Source organism: Hemitrygon akajei, unplaced genomic scaffold (genome assembly GCF_048418815.1).
Source record: "Hemitrygon akajei unplaced genomic scaffold, sHemAka1.3 Scf000123, whole genome shotgun sequence".
NCBI lineage: Eukaryota > Metazoa > Chordata > Chondrichthyes > Myliobatiformes > Dasyatidae > Hemitrygon > Hemitrygon akajei.
Window position 1 is genome coordinate 153,036 of NW_027332009.1, and position 17,445 is coordinate 170,480.

At 48.0% G+C, this 17,445-nt stretch overlaps 1 protein-coding gene across 2 annotated transcripts in view; it reads right to left on the reverse strand.

The window, feature by feature from the left end:
• The window catches only part of LOC140723656 (alpha-2-macroglobulin), a 98,656-nt gene that overhangs the window by 67,898 nt on the left and 13,313 nt on the right, over nucleotides 1-17,445 (reverse strand). For both annotated transcript variants that reach the window (XM_073038222.1, XM_073038223.1), the window contains exons 4-7: nucleotides 16,582-16,721; nucleotides 13,962-14,111; nucleotides 12,818-12,967; nucleotides 11,669-11,738 (exon numbers count right to left, since the gene is read on the reverse strand). In XM_073038222.1, the coding sequence (XP_072894323.1) occupies nucleotides 11,669-11,738; nucleotides 12,818-12,967; nucleotides 13,962-14,111; nucleotides 16,582-16,721 (510 nt within the window). The remainder of the gene's footprint in view (nucleotides 1-11,668; nucleotides 11,739-12,817; nucleotides 12,968-13,961; nucleotides 14,112-16,581; nucleotides 16,722-17,445) is intronic.

The window sequence follows — 17,445 nt, forward strand, 5'->3', positions numbered from 1 at the left end:
GGTCCTGAAGTGTGAGTTTCGGGAACTAGGCAGAAGGCTGAAGAACAGAACCTCAAGGGTGGCGTTCTCAGGATTGCTGCCATTTCTACGTGATAGTGATGATAAGAACTGGAGGAGATGACAGTTGAATGCGTGGCTGAGGAGTTGATGCAGGGCGCAGGGTTTTAGATTTTTGGATCATTGGGATCTCTTCTGGGGAAGGTGGGACCTGTACCGATTGGATGGGTTGCACCAGAACTCGAGGGAGAGCAATATCCTTGCAGGTAGGTTTGCTAGCATGGTTCGGGAGGGTTTAAACTAATTTGCAAGGGGGATGGGACCCGGAGCGATAGAGCAGTGAAAGAAGTGCATGGAGTAAAGAAAGATCCAACAAATAGAGAGGCTTTGAGGAAAGAGAAGCAGAATAAAGGGTATAAAGGTAGTAAGGTAGAAGAGCTAAAGTGTGTGTACTTCAATGCAAGAAGCATCAGGAAAAAAAGGCTATGAACTGAGAGCTTGGATACATACATGAAATAATGATGTAGTGGCCATTACAGAGACTTGGCTGGCAACAGGGCAGGAATGGATTCTCAATATTCCTGGATTTCAGTGCTTTAAAAGGGATAGGGGGAAAGGGGGAGGAATGGTGGCATTACTGGTTAGGGATACTATTACGGCTACAGTAAGGGTGGGTAATGTAGCAGGATCCTCTTTTGAGTCAGTTTGGGTGGCAGTCAGGAACAGGAAGGGAGCAGTTACTCTACTGGGGGTATTCTATAGGCCCCCTGGTAGCAGCGGAGATACCGAGGAGCAGATTGGGAGGCAGATTTTGGAAAGCTGCAAAAATAACAGGGTTGTTCTCATGGGTGACTTTAACTTCCCTATTATTGACTGGCACTTGATTAGTTCCAAGGGTTTGGGTGGGGCAGAGTTTGTTAAGTGTGTCCAGGACGGATCCCTGTCACACTATGTTGACAGGCCGACTGGGGGGAATGCCATACTAGATCTAGTATTAGAAAACGAACCGGGTCTGGTCACAGAGCTCTCAGTGGATGAGCATCTGGGGGACAGTGATCACCGCTCCCAGGCCTTTAGCATTATAATGGAAAAGGATAGAATCAGTGAGGACAGGAAAATGTTTAATTGGAGTGGGGCAAATTATGGGGCTATAAGGCTAGAACTTTCGGGTGTGAATTGGGATGATATTTCTGCAGGAAATGTACTATGGACATGTGGACATAAGGATCTCTTGCAGGATGATAGGGATAAATTTGTCCCGGTGAGGAAGATAAAGAATGGTAGTGTGAAGGAACCATGGGTGACAAGTGAGATGGAGAATCTAGTCAGGTGGAAGAAGGCATCATACATGAGGTTTAGGAAGCAAGGATCAGATGGGTCTATTGAGGAATATAGGGTAGCAAGAAAGGAGCTTAAGAAGGGGCTGAGAAGAGCAAGAAGGGGGCATAAGAAGGCCTTGGCGAGTAGGGTAAAGGAAAACCCCAAGGCATACTTCAAATATGTGAAGAAGAAAAGGATGACAGGAGTGAAGGTAGGATCGATTAGAGATAAAAGTGGGAAGATATGCCTGGAGGCTGTGGAAGTGAGAGAGGTCCTCAAAGAATACTTCTCTTCGGTATTCACCAATGCGAGGGAACTTGATGACGCTGAGGACAATATGAGTGAGGTTGATGTTCTGGAGCATGTTGATATTAAGGGAGAGGGTGTGTTGGAGTTGTTAAAATTCATTATGCCGGATAAGTCCCCGGGGCCTGATGGAATATTCCCTAGGCTGCTCCACGAGGCGAGGGAAGAGATTGCTGAGCCTCTGGCTAGGATCTTTATGTCCTCGTTGTCCACGGGAATGATACCGGAGAATTCGAGGGAGGCGGATGTAGGTAGTAGGGATAGTCCGAGTAATTATAGACCAGTGAGCATTACGTCTGTGGTGAGAAAGCTGTTGGAAAAGATTCTTAGAGATAGGATCTATGGGCATTTAGAGAATCATGGTCTGATCAGGGACAGTCAGCATGGCTTTGTGAAGGGCAGATCATGCCTAACAAGCCTAATAGAGTTCTTTGAGGAGGTGACCAGGCATATAGATGAGGGTAGTGCAGTGGATGTGATCTACATGGATTTTAGTAAGGTTCCACACGGTCGGCTTATTCAGAAAGTCAGAAGGCATGGGATCCAGGAAAGTTTGAGCAGGTGGATTCAGAATTGGTTTGCCTGCAGAAGACAAAGGGTCGAGGTGGAGAGGGAGCACATTCGGATCGGAGGGCTGTGACAAGTGGTGTCTCACAAGGATCTGTTCTAGGACCTCTAGTTTTAGTGATTTTTATTAACGACCTGGATGTGGAGGTAGAAGGGTGGGTTGGCAAGTTTGCAGACGACACAACGGTTGGTGGTGTTATAGATAGTGTAGAGGATTGTCGAAAATTGCAGAGAGACATTGATAGGATGCAGAAGTGGGCTGAGAAGTGGCAGATAGAGTTCAACCGGGAGATGTGTGAGATGGTACACTTTGGAAGGACAAACTCCAAGGCAGAGTACAAAGTAAATGGCAGGATCCTTGGGAGTGTGGAGGAGCAGAGGGATCTGGGGGTCTATGTCCACAGATCCCTGAAAGTTGCCTCACAGGTAGATAGGGTAGTTAAGAAAGCTTATGGGGTGTTAACTTTCATAAGTCGAGGGTTAGAGTTTAAGAGACGCGATGTAATGATGCCAGTACTGTGTCCAGTTCTGGTCGCCTCACTATAGGAAGGATGTGGAAGTATTGGAAAAGGTACAGAGGAGATTTACCAGGATGCTACCTGGTCCAGAGAGTATGGATTATGATCAGAGATTAAGGGAACTAGGGCTTTACTCTTTGGAGAGAAGGAGGATGAGAGGAGACATGATAGAGGTGTACATGATATGAAGAAGAATAGATAGAGTGAACAGCCAGAGCCTCTTCCCCAGGGCACCACTGCTCAATACAAGAGAACATGGCTTTAAGCTAAGGGGAGGGAATTTCAAGGGGGATATTAGAGGAAGGTTTTTCAGAGAGAGTTTGGTGAGTGGAATGCACTGCCTCAGTCAGTGGTGGAGGCAGATGCACTAGTGAAGGTTGAGAGACTACTAGACAGGTATATGGAGGATTTTAAGGTGGGGGGTTATATGGGAGGCAGGGTTAGAGTGTCAGCACAACATTGTGGGCCGAAGGGCCTGTAATGTGCTGTACTATTCTATGTTCTATGTTCTATGCTTCGATATGCAAGGGGACTGGGAAGATCAAGCTCGTGTCAAATTACAAGTGAGGGAATTTGTTGAATGCCTGCGAGATGGTTCTTTAGAGCAGAGTATGCTTGAGCCTACTCAGGGAAAGGCAATCTTTGATTGGGTGTTGTGTAATTACCCAGATTTTAGGAAGATTAACGGAGGCAATAATCATAATATGATTGAATTTATGCGGAAAATTGAGAAAGAGAAAAGCAACTCACGTGCATCAGTATCGCATTGGAATAAAGAGAATTACAGAGGCATGAGAGAGGAGCTTGCCCAGGTGTATTTCAGTGGGATACTGGCGGGGATGACCGCAGAACAGAAGTGGCTGTAGTTTCTAGAAATAGTTCACAGGGCATAGGTCAGATATGCCCACAGAAAAGAAGAAGTTCTCAAATGGCATCGGTAGGCAACCGTGGCTGGCAAAGGAAGTTAAGGCCTGCATAAAAGCCAGGGACAGCGCATATAAGGTAGCAAAATTGATTTGAAATTTGGATATTTAGGAAGTTTTTAATGTTAAACAAAAGACAATTTTGAAAGAAATTATGAGAAGGGAAATGCTGAAATATGAGGGCAGCCTAGCCAGTAATATAAAACAGAACACTAAATTTGTTTTCAATTATATCAGGAATAAAAAAGAGATCAGAGTTGATATTGGACCACTGGGGACTGATGCTGGTGAAGTAGTAATGGCGGACAAAGAAATGGCCGATGAACTTAGTAAGAACTTTGCTTCAGTCTTTAATTTGGAAGATACTAGCTGTTTGCCATCAGACAGACAGACATACTTTATTGATTCCGAGGGAAATTGGGTTTCGTTAGAGTCGCACCAACCAAGAATAGTGTAGAAATATAGCAATATAAAAACCATCCGTCAGTCCGTCAGTGTTAGGGCACACGGGGGAGTGCCTTTGTTATTACAAAGGGAAATGGACGAGGGAAAATCAAAGGTCTTTGGATAAGCTCCTGGACCAGATGGACTACATCTCAGAGTCCAGGGACAGGTTGATGAAGAGATAACGGATGCATTGGTCTTTCAAGTGTAAAGGGGGTTTCTTCTTTGTTCTTTGTTACTGTGTATGTAATCAAAATGGCTTCTTTGTTTTGTTAAAAGCAGGAATGCTTCTTTGTTGCGAGAGAGTGCTGGAAGATTGTTTGGGTTAAAATTTACTGATAACGAGAATTGTAATCCTTTGTAAACCGATTGGGATTAATGTTGTTCTTTCTTCTGAGTCTGTAAGCTATTGTTGGCGGGCTTTCGGGGAGATCTGCGCGAGGGGTTGAGAGAAAGAGGACGCGATGCTGTAAGCTGAGCGAGGAACGGACCCCAAGCGGGGGTCCAAGGCCAGGAGGTACTCCGAGGAGAGGAGATAAAGCTAGATGTGCTTGGTTGACCACTTCGGATGGTCCTGAGCTGCGAGTCGAGGAGTTCGGAGGGGATCGAATGGTGGCCAGAAGACTTCAGTAATTGAGCTCCAACGGTTGTGCACGAAGTGGTTTGGACTTTGATAAGTTTGGCGCCTTTTCTTTATTGTTTTAGTAACCTTTATAAATTGTACTCATTTAATCGCATATGGTGTACTGTCTGTTTTTGGGCGAGGCGGGGACATCACACAGCATCCACACCAGCTGATTACCCAGTTTGGCGGGGCCGAAGGCTGCTCCCCCTAGACGAGAACGAGCTGAGCGAGCCTGAGGCGACCCAGGGGGTTACACAAGAATTACTTGTTTCTGGCATGGTCCTGGAGGACTGGAAAATTGTAAATCTCTTTGAGAGTGGAGGAAAGCAAAGAAAATAAATTGTAGCCGATTTAGCCTAACCTCAGTGGTTGGGAAATTGTTGGGTCTAATATTAAGGATGAGGTTTTGAGGTACGTGGAGACTAATGATAAAATAAGTTAACGTGGCTTCGTGGTTTCTGTAAAGGGAAATCTTGCCTGACAAATCTGTTTGAGTTCTTTGAGAAATTAATAAGCAAGGTGGACAACGGAGAGGCTGTGGATTTACTTGGATTTTCAGAAGGCGTTTCATGAACAATTACACATGATCCTGCTAAGCAAGATCAAATCCTATTACATTACAAGAAAGATACTGGCATGGATTGCGGAAGGACTGACAGGCTGGAGGCAGAGAGTGAGAATAAAAGGGCTTTTTTTTCTAGTTGGCTGCCGGTGACGAATGGTGTTCGTCAAGGACCAGTATGAGATCACTTCATTTCTCTTTGTTTGCCAATGATTAAGATGATGGAACTGATAGCTTTGTGGCAAGGTTTGAGGATGAAATCTTCAACTGTTTTTAATTCAGACCAAAAGGTCTGCGAATGAACTGCAGATTTTTCGGAGCGAACGGAGTTTTTTATTCTACTCGGGGTAAAGAGAGGCGAGACTGTGCGGGCGCGCGACGTCAGCCAGAAGAGCGCGAAAGGTTTAAAAAGAAGGCCGCCATATCCAGCGAGCAGCGGAGTGAGAGGCAGCAGAGTGGTAGGGCATTGGCTCAACGTGCTTAGGCAGTAACGGGACGAGGAGAGGAAGGACGTATGTGTGTGAGGCCAGTTTTCTGTGCTCGGTGTCCGATGTGGGGTATCCTGGAGTATCCCAGCCTCCCGGACGGCCATATCTGCACCAGGTGTGTCGAGCTGCAGCTCCTGAGAGACCGAGTTATGGAACTGGAGAAGCAGCTCGACGACCTTCGCCTAGTCAGGGAGAGCGCGGAGGCGACGGAGAGGTTATAGCAGGTGCTCACACCGGGACCACGGGAGACGGACAAATGGGTCACGACAGGAGGGGGAGAGGGAAGAGTCAGGTACTAGAGAGTACCCCTGTGGCTGTACCCCTTGACAATAAGTACTCCCGTTTGAGTACTGTTGGTGGGGGCAGACTACCGGGGGAAGCGGCAGATGCCGTGCCTCTGGCACAGAATCTGGCCCTGTGGCTCAGAAGGGTAGGAAAGGGAAGAGGAAGGAAGTAGTGATAGCGGACTCTATAGTTAGTGGGTCAGACAGGCGATTCTGTGGACGCGGGAAAGAAACTCGGATGGTAGTTTGCCTACCAGGTGCCAGGGTCCGGAATGTTTTAGATCGCATCCAAGATATCGTGAGGTGGGAGGGAGAACCGCCAGAGGTCGTCGTACATATTGGTACCGATGGCATAGATAGGAAAAGGGAAGAGGTCCTGAAAAAAGACTACAGAGAGATGGGAAGGAAGTTGACAAACAGGACAGCAAAGGTAGTAATCTTGCAATTACTGGCTGTGCCACGCGACAGTGAGAATAGGAATAGGATGAGGAGAAGGATAAATGCGTGGCTGAAGGATTGGAGCACGGGGCAGGGATTCAGATTTCTGGATCATTGGGACCTCTTTTGGGGCAGGTGTGACCTGTACAGAGAGGACGGCTTGCACTTGAATCCCAGGGAGACCAATATCCTGGCGGGGTTTGCTAAGGCTACTGGGGAGAGTTTAAACTGGAATTGTTGGGGGGTGGGAACCGAACTGAAGAGACTGGAGAAGAGCCGGTTAGCTCATAAATAGACAAAATTTGTAGACAGTGCGAGAGGGAGGATAGGCAGGTGATAGAGAAGGAATGCGCTCAGACCGAAGGCTTGTGATGTGTCTATTTTAATGGAAGGAGTGTCGTGAACAAAGTGGATGAGCTTTGAGCGTGGATCAGAACTAGGACATATGATGCGGTGGCCATTACAGAGACTTGGATGGCTCAGGGACAGGATTGGTTACCTCATACGCTGGGTTTTAGATGTTTCAGAAAGGACAGGGAGAGAAGCAAAAGAGGAGGGTGGGTGGAACTGTTGATCAGAGAAGGTGTCACAGTTGCAGAAAAGGTGGACGCCATGGAGGGATTGTCTATGGAGTCTCTGTGGGTGAAGGTTAGGAACAGGAAGGGGTCAATAACTTTACCGGGTTTTTTTATAGGCCGCCTCATAGTAACAGGGATATCGAGCAGCTGATAGGTAAACAGATACTGGAAAGCTGCAATATTAATAGAGTTGTCGTGATGGGAGATTTTAATTTCCCAAATATCGATTGGCATCTCCCTAGCGTTTAGATGGGGTGTTTGTTAGGTGTGTTCAGGAAGGTTTCTTGAAACAGTATGTAGATAAGCCTACAAGAGGAGAGGCTGTACTTGATTTGGTATGGAGAAATGAAGCTGGCCAGGTGTCAGATCTCTCAGTGGAGAGCATTTTGGAGACGTTGATCATAATTCTGTATCCTTCACAATAGCATTAGAGAGAGATAGGAACAGACAAGTTAGAAAAGCGTTTAATTGGAGTCAGGGGAATTATGAAGCTATCAGGCAGGAAATTGGAGGCTTAAATTGGAAACAAATTTTCTCTGGGAAAAGTACAGAAGAAATGTGGCAAATATGCAGGGGATATTTGTGTAGAGTTGTAATAAATCTAGTCAAGAAGAACAGAAACGTTTACAAAAGGTTCAGAGAGATAGGTAATGTTGGAGATCTAGACGATTATAACGCTACTAGGAAGGAGCTTAAGAAGGAAATTAGGAGAGACAGAAGGAGCCATGAGAAGACCTTGGCGGGCATGATTAAGGAAACCCCCCAAGGCATTCTAAAAGTACCTTTGTATATGAAGAGCAAGAGGATCAGACGTGAAAGAATAGGACCTATCAAATGTGACAGTGGGAAAGTGTGTATCGAACCGGTAGAAATAGCAGAGGTACTCAATGAATAATTTACTTCAGTATTTACTATGGAAAAGGATCTTAGTGATTGTAATGATGACTTGCAGCAGACTGAAAAGCTTGAGCATGTAGATATTAAGAAAGAGAAAGCATCAAGTTGGATAAGTCGCCGGGCCCGGACGAAATGTACCCCAGGCTACTGTGGGAGGCGAGGGAGGAGATTGCTGAGCCTCTGGCGATTATCTTTGCCTCATCAATGGGGACGGGAGAGGTTCCCGAGGATTGGAAGGTTGCTGATGTTCCTTTATTCAAGACAGGGAGTAGTGATAGCCCAAGAAATTATAGACCGGTGAGTCTTACCTCAGTGGGTGGTAGGTTGATGGCGAAGATCCTGAGAGGCAGGAATTATGAACATTTGGAGAGGTATAATATGATTAGGAGCAGTCAGCATGGCTTTGTAAAGGGCAGGTCGTGCCTTACGAGCCTGACTGCATTTTTGGAGGATGTGACTAAACACGCTGATGAAGGAAGAGCAGTAGATGTAGTATATATGGATTTCAGCAAGGCATTTGATAAGGTACCCAATGCAAGGGTTATTGAGAAAGTAAGGAGGCAAGGGATACAAGGGGACATTGCTTTGTGGATCCAGAACTGGTTTGCCCACGGAAGGCAAAGAGTGGTTGTAGACGGGTCATATTCTGCATGGAGGTCGGTCATCAGTGGAGTGCCTCAGGGATTGTTCGGGGATCTTCCTCTTCGTGATTTTTATAAATGTCCTGGATGAGGAAGTGGAGGGATGGTTTAGTAAGTTTGCTGATGACACAAAGGTTGGAGGTGTGGGGTGTCAGAGGTTACAACGGGCCATTGATAGGTTGCAAAACTGGGCTGAGAAGCGGCAGATGGAGTTCAACCCAGATAAGTGTGAAGTGGTTCATTTTGATAGGTCAATATGTTGGCAGAATATAGTATTATAGAATATAGAATATAGTAGAATATAGTACTATATAATATAGAATATAGTATAGAATATAAGACCTACCATTGGAGTCTTACTAACAATGGTAGGACTCTTGGAAGTGTGGAGGATCAGAGGGATTTTAGGGTTCGAGTCCATAGGACGCTCAAAGCAGCTGCGCAGGTTGACTCTGTGGTTAAGAAGGCGGATGGTGTATTGGCCTTCATCAATCGTGGAATTGAATTTAGGAGTCGAGAGGTAATGTTGGAGCTATATAGGACCCTGGTCAGACTGCACCTGGAGTACTGTGCTCAGTTCTGGTCGTCTCACTATAAGAAGGATGTGGAAGCCATAGAAAGCGTGCAGAGGAGATTTACAAGGATGTTGCCAGGATTGAGGAGTATGCCTTATGAGAATAGGTTGAGTGAACTCGGCCTTTTCTCCTTGGAGCGAAGGAAGATGAGAGGTGACCTGATAGAGGTGTACAAGATGATGAGATGCATTGATCGTGTGGATATTCAGAGGCTTTTTCCCAAGGCTGAAATGGTTGTCACAAGAAGACACAGGTTTATGTTGCTGGGGAGTTGGTATAGAGGAGATGTTAGGGGTAAATTTTTTACTCAGAGAGTGGTGAGTGCGTGGAATGGGCTGCCGGCAACAGTGGTGGATGCGGATACGATAGGGTTTTTTAAGAAGCTTTTAGATAGGTACATGGAGCTTAGTAAAATAGAGGGCTATAGGTAAGCCTATTAAATCCTAATGTAGTGATGGGTTCGGCAAAACTTCGTGGGCCGAACGGCCTGTATTGTGCTGTAGGTTTTCTATGCTTCTATGATACGAAGATAGGTAGATGGTTAGTGCTGATGCAGCAGGACTTAGACAAACCGGAGCAATAGTTAAAAAAATTAGCAGGTGGTGTAGAGTGCTGGGAAATGTATGGTAAATCATTTCGGTAAAAGGAACAATAGTGTGGAATATGATCGAAGTGGGGAGAATGTCCAAATATCAAAGCTGCAGAGGGGCTGAGAAGAAAGACTCCAGAAGGTCAATTTTCAGCTGAAGAAGGTAAAGAAGGCAAATGCAGTGTTGTCATTCCTTTCAAGTGGAATATAAAAAAATCATAGAGATAATGATGTGCCTTTATAACACACCGGTTAGGCCACACCTGGAATATTGCCAACAGTTTTGCGTCCGATATCACTGAAAAGATGTGCTCTCATTGGAGAGAGTCCAGAGAAGTTTCACGGTGATGATTCCGGGGAATGAAGAGGTTAAGATATGAGTATCGTTTGGCAACTCTCTGGAACTTCCAAGAATGCGGAGGAATCTCACTGAAGCCCACCGAATGTTGAAAGGACTAGCAAGGTGGAAGTGGAGAGGATATCCACAACTGGGGGGGGGGGGGGGGGGCAGAGCCTCAAAATTGTGGGACGACCCTTTAGAACAGAGGTAAGGAGCAATTTATTTTAGCCAGACAGTAGCAAATCTGTGGAAGCCTCTGCAGCAGACTGCAGCAGAGGCCAGGTCGGTGCGTATATTTAACGCTGAAGCTAATCGTTTTCTGATGTCTGGTGTATAGACCTGAGTGGGATCCTGGATCAGCCATGATGGAATGATGCAGCAGACGATTCTGTTCCTAGGGGATTTCCTGAAACGTCAACCACTCTCACTCTTTCTGGTAAATTAGCGCCCCTTAAATATACCCCCCCCCCAACCGGGGTCTGCTCTCCTCCGTTTTACCGTCGAATCTCCGCGGGGGATAAGACAAGCGACCGAGACGATAGCCGCGGTGGGACATTCGGTGGTGCTGAGACCCCTGCCCCTGTTGAGAGTGGTTATCACTGGGATCCCAGTGAGTTGGTGAGTCCCATGGATTAGGTGGTGGCAAGGGTGGGGTGTCCAACGTGTTGTGAGGTGCAGCCACTAGACAATTCCCCATTTCTGTGACACCCCCCCTCCCCAACAATGTTCTCCATCTCTATAATTCCCTCAGTCCCTACAGACCTCTGCGAGTGTGTCCTTCCATCCCTCTCTTTGCGATCCCGAATGCCTCGATAAACTTTGTCTTCTTGTGAAATTCACTTCCCCCTCTGTTACACCATTGCTTCACCCCAGGGATGACTCGCGTGTCAGAAGCAACCCCCGCTGACCCTTCCCTGGCCAATGTCAGGTGGGACCTTTGACGATCTGAAGAACGTGCCCCGTAGGAGATGTTTCTTTGGAATTCCGGCCAGGGGGCTCTCCGATCCTTGGCACGATCCCTAAACTTAGTGTTCGTTCCTGATAGGAACAACGTCCTAGGTGCAGGTCTCAGGGAAGTGTTCCCGGACGCATCAGGAAGGTCACCGGGCAATCTGAGTAACGCTACCTCCAAATCCTCGGAGTAGCATTCCGGGTCCGAGTTGCTTGTTTAGAATAGGAGATACCCACCCGACTAATCCCTCGCTCTAAAGTTTATCTTCAAAGGGGCTGTTGACTTGCACCTCAAGATCGCCCTACACGTCAGCACTGTTCAGTCTCCGGTGACGTTCCTTTCCGCCTGTCCGCCCATCACTTCATACTTGACCGGGGTGAACTGAATCGGCCGCTTCTCTGCCCGTTTCTGCATCAGGATCCCTGTCTGCTGTTGGGCTGAGGGATCCCAAATGGTTGGGAAGCAAGTGGGAATGCACAGGTTTGGAGGGTGAGGATCTGTTGTTATGTGACACCACGAAGTGAGGTAATGCCTCTCAGGTGGTGGGGGCTGTGCCTCCATCCAACAGCCACTCCACCCCGTACTTACGCATGACAGCCGGTCGATCCCCGTCGAAGTACTTACATAGGTTGTAGTGGTCGCAGTTCACTGGGACATAATAATCAAGGTCAGTGAAGATCTTCAGCCCCATGCCCTATGGAGGAGGTCAGTAGAGTCAGTGGGAGGCCACAGGTCTCACCTCTTCCACACCTCGCTTGTCTCTCTCCCTCTCTCTCCCTCCTCCTCCTCTATCTTTCTCTCTTCCACCCTCCCAAATAGCCATTCCGCTTTCCTTCCCTCCTCTCCCTCCCTCTGTCTCTCTGACTGTTTTGCCAAAGATCTGTCCCTCATCTTTCATTCCCTGCCAGTTTAACTCCCATTCTGCCTCTCTCTCACCCCTCACCCCCTCTCTCTCACTCCTCACCCCCCTCTCTCTCACCCCACCCCCCTCTCTCTCACCCAGTCACTCACAATTCCAAGGATCCCTTCCTCTTTCGGTGCTACCACTCCCTTCCTCACTTCCGTTCTGTTCATCTTCATTTTCTTTCTCTCCTGAAGATCTCTACTTCCTTTTTCCTTCTCTATCACTCTACCTCCCCTTCCCTCTCTCACACACACCTTTGCACAGACTTTCACACTCCCAAATATACCCCCATCTTTCCTTCCCTTCCGCCCGTCCCACTCGTCTCTCTACATATAACCATATAACAATTACAGCACGGAAACAGGCCATCCCGGCCCTTCTAGTCCGTGCTGAACGCTTGCTCTCACCTAGTCCCGCCGACCTGCACTCAGCCCATAACCCTCCATTCCTTTCCTGTCCATATACCTATCCAATTTTACTTTAAATGACAATATCGAACCTGCCCTTACCACTTCTACCGGAAGCCCGTTCCACACAGCTACCACTCTCTGAGTAAAGAAGTTCCCCCTCGTGTTACCCCTAAACTTTTGCCCCTTAACTCTCAACTCATGTCTCTTGTTTGAATCTCCCCTACTCTCAATGGAAAAGCCAATCCACGTCAAATCTATCTATCCCCCTCATAATTTTAGATACCTCTATCAAGTCCCCCCTCAACTTTCTACGCTCCAAAGAATAAAGACTTAACTTGTTCAACCTTATTCCTGCCGCTTTCTTCCTGTGCTTATGTCTGTTATGGCAGGAAACCTTAATTGTTTAACCTCTCATTCTACTGTTCCCTTCTAACTCATTATTTTTCAAATAGGAGATACCTCGAGAAGCCGGCTGACGTCAAAGACCGACTGCCGATCGTGCCAACCAACCCTGTAGCCCCCGTCGTCCGGTTTACAAAACTCGCCATCGTTGTCCAAAATCAGATAATGGTGATCATCGAGATCAGACATTGGCAGGCTGGAGTAGATCTGCAGAGAGAGAGAGAGAAAGGAGGGAGAAGGGGGAGCGAGAGGGGGCCAGAGAATAGGGGAGGAGAGGGAGAGAGAGAGGGGGTGAAAAGGGAAGAGGGAGGGTGAGAGTGGGAGAGATAGGGGAGAGAGAGTATGATAGAAATTGATAGATATATACATAGAGAGACATAAGCACGATAAGGAAAGCGGCAAGAAATCGCAAATGGAATACACGGAGAGAGTGCAAGTGGAGAGAGAGGGGGAGAGCGAGAGAAGAGAAAGGCTACAGAGAGTGGGGAGTGGGAAGAGAGAGGGGAGGAAGGGAGGGAGAGGGGGAGAAGGAAAGGAAAGACGTAGCGAGTGCGGTACAAGAGAGGGAACAAGAGGGAAGGGAGGGAAGAGAGGGGTAGAGAGGATGGGAGAGAGGGAAGAAAGGGGAGGGGTGACGGGGAAGCGGTGAAAGTGGAGGTTGTGAAAGGTGTGGGGTCAGGGGGAGAGGGAGTTGGTGAGGGAGGAAGGAGGGATGAGGTGGGGGTGAGTGTGGAGAGAGAGTGATAACGGATCGAAAGGCATGGAGATTGGGAGGAAATGGGAGAAAGACGAGAGAGAGAAATGGATGGAAGGGAGACAGAGGGGGATTGAGTAAGAGAACAAGGGTTAGAGAAACAGAAGGGTAGGTCCACAGGGGTGGAAGAGAGGGAGGGAGTACATTAGATTGAGAGAGCAACAAATTTGAACTCAGCCACGCACTAAGAGAGAAGATCAGTAGGACAAGGTTAGCGCGGGTGAACACTGGGCTGATTCACCTGCTACCTCCCTCCCTAATCCAGAGGTCAGAGGGCCAGGGATGGGGGAGGGAACCTGGGGGTAATTCACCCCCTCTCCACTCCTTCCGTAACCCACGGGTCAGCTTTACAGGGATGGGGAGCGGGAACCCGGGGCTGATTCGGAACAATTCCTCCCTCGACAATCCAGTGGTCGGGAGGGTGAGGGACGGCGAGCGGGAACTCACGCTGTTAGCTGATAGCTCCTGTTCCGGTCTCAGGAGCAGAACACTCTGATCCACAACTCGGAGTCCGCACAGGAGCCTGGCTGTGCCCGAAGGTCGACATCGATCGGGGTAACCCGGGAGCTCCTCGGAGCCGGAGAATCTGAGCTGCACCTGAGAGAGATACAAAGGGTTTGAGGAAGGGAAGGATCGATCGCCGTCTGGGGGGTAGAGGCTCCAACGCAGAGGATCGCAAGAGGCTTGCAGGAGGTCCGAGAGTCAGCCTGCTCCATTTTGGTACCATCCCTCCCCACATTCGAGGACGTCTGCAAGAGGTGGTGCCTCGAAAAGGGGCATCCATCACTGAGTACCCCCTCTCATACCCTCATCTCGTTATTACCATTAGAGAGGAGGAGCAGAAGCCTGAAGAGACACTCTCATCGACTCAGGAACAGCTTCTTCCCCACAACCCTCAGATTTCTGAATGGGCATTGAACCCATGAACACCACAACACTCCCTCTTTTCACTAATAAATAATATTTATATCGTGCACATATGGTCACCTGTTCATATACATTAGTAGGTTATGTATTCATTGTCTTGCTGTCACAAAACAACCGATTTCACAACAGACCTGAATGCCGCTGATATTTAATCTGATTCTCACTGAGACAGGCAGGGAAAGATCAGCTCGGGTAGGAAGAAAGGGACGGAGTGATCTGGGACTGACCACCGAAAGAGGGAGCGTGGTTCAGCATCCTCGGCAAGATCGGGTGATGGAGTACCCGAGACTTCTGCTGGTCTAACAGGAAAAAAAACTAACGAGAACTGGGGCAAACTGTGCAGAAACTATGCAGAGAGAGTGAGAGAGAAAGAGAAAGAGTGAGTGAGAGAGAGTGAGAGAGAGTGAGTGAGAGAGAGTGAGAGAGAGAGTGTGTGTGCGTGTGTGTCTGAGAGAGAGAGAGAGAGGAGAGAGAGAGAGAGAGAGAGGAGAGAGGAGAGAGAGAGAGAGAGAGAGCGAGAGAGAGAGAGAGAGGAGAGAGAGAGAGAGAGAGGAGAGAGAGAGAGAGAGAGAGAGAGAGAGAGAGAGAGAGAGAGAGAGAGAGAGAGAGAGAGAGAGAGAGAGCGATCCTGTCTGAGGCAACCGCAAAATTGGGCTTTAATGGACTCCGGATCGGGGTCTCTGGAGCTGTTGCCCGGTGTGTGTGTGGGGGGGGGGATGGGGGTGTGCAAGGGGTGTGGGTTGTCGATGCTTTTGCTACTTCTTGGGCAAAGAGATTGGGGTCAGAAGGCGGCTTTGGAGCCTCGATGTTTCACGGGGTTTCTTCTTTTGTGGGTGTCTCTGGAGTACGAACTTTAAGGTTGTATACTGTGTACGTTCTCTGTTATTATATAATGCTCAGAAACTCTGAACTCACGATTGACAGAAGAACTCTGCCTGAGTTTCAACAAGTATCCACAACGACCGGCAAAGAGGGGTTGGCAAGCGTCTCCCCCCCCCCTCCCCCTCCCCCGCACGCCGAAATACACACCGGGGCACTAAGGAATTCAGAACTAGGACAGACGAAACAATAACCCCGAAATGACTGCAAGACATTCTGTGAATACCATCATTCCCACAATCCTGATTGAGAAGTTGCAGAACCTGGGCCTCTGTATCTCCCTCTGCAATTGGATCATCGACTTCCTAACCGTAAGACCACAGTCTGTGCGGATTGCCGATAACATCTCCTCCTCACTGACGATCAACATTGGCGCACCTCAGGAGTGTGTGCTGCGCCCACTGCTCTAGTCTCTATGTACACATGATTGTGTAGCTAGGCATAGCGCAAGTACCATCTACAAATTTGCTGACTATACAATCATTGTTGGAAGAATCTCGGGTGGGCGTACAGGAGTGAGGTATGCCAACTACTGGAATGGTGCCGCAGTAACAACCTGGCGCTCAACGTGAGCAAGACGAAAGAACTGATTGTGGACTTTAGGAAGGACACCATGCCAATCCTCACTGAGGGATCAGAAGTGGAGAGAGTGAGCAGTTTCAAGTCCTGGGTGTCAAGAGCTTTGAAGATCTAACCTGGTCCCAGCATATTGATGCAGTTATAAAGAAAGCAATACAGCGGCTGTACTTTACTAGGAGTTTAAAGAGATTTGGCATGTCAACAAATACACTCAAAAACTTCTATAGTTGTACCGTGGAGAGCATTCTGACAGGCTGCATCACTGTCTGGTATGGATGAGCTACTGCACAGGGCCGAAAGAAGCCGCAGAAGGTTGTAAATCTAGTCAGCTCCATCCTCGGTACCAGCCTACAAAGTACCCAGGATATCTTTAAGGAGCGGTGTCTCAGAAAGGCAGCGTCCATTATGAAGGACCTCCTACACCCAGGGCATGCCTCTTTCTCACTGTTACCATCAGGTAGGTGATAGAAGTCTGAAGTCACACCTCAGCGATTGAGGAACAGATTCTTCCCCTCGCCATCCAATTCCTAAATGGGCATTGAATCGTTGGACACGACCTTACTTTTTACAGGATTTCTGTTTGTGCACGCTTTCGCAAAGCAATGAAGCTCTAATGCTGGGGAGCCAACAGGGAGGGAATGATGTCTGGAAACGGAGAGAGTAAGGAGCCAGGACTTCTCACCTGATTGTGGAAACATTTGGCGACATTGAACTTGATGGTGTCGGCAATGATCTCTCCGTTAGGGAGCGCGGTGAACACCAGGATCCGGGTGACGGGAGACATATCTGCGGTGATCATCTGCCGGAGAGTGAACGATCCCTCTGTGAAAACAGAATGAGTCACGGAGCCAGATCGTAGAAATTGAACCAGAGCAGAGACACGTTCCCGGTCAAAACACCGATCACCAAATCACATACTGTTTCCTGAGCGAGAGACTGACCACCATCACAGGCAGTGATCACCGGTCACAGACACAGATCACAATCAGAAACACCGGTAACAGTCACAAAAAAAGGGTCACAGGCATAGACACCGGTCACAGACACAGTCACAAACACTGATCAGTCAGAGACACCAAAAATAGTAACAGACACTGATTAAAAGCACCGAACACAGACACAGGTCACATAAACTGGTCACAGTCACTGACACTGGTCAAATAAACCTGTCACAATCACACACTCCGATCACAGACAGAGAAACCAGTCAGAGTCAAAGACAGACACTGGTCACAGGCACCGGTCCCTGACACAGATCACAATCACAGTCACAGCCACCAGTCACAGTCAGTGACACCGGTTACAGTCACAGGCATCGGTCACACACACTGACTCTGATTACAATTACAAACACCGGTCAGAGTCACAGACAGTCATCACAGTCACAGACACCGTTTGCAATTCCAGACACCGATCACACTCATGGACACCGGTCACAGTCACAGACACTGGTCACAGTCTCAGACACCTATCACACTCATAGACACTAGTCACAGTCACAGACACTGGTCGCAGTCTCAGACACCGATCACACTCATAGACACTG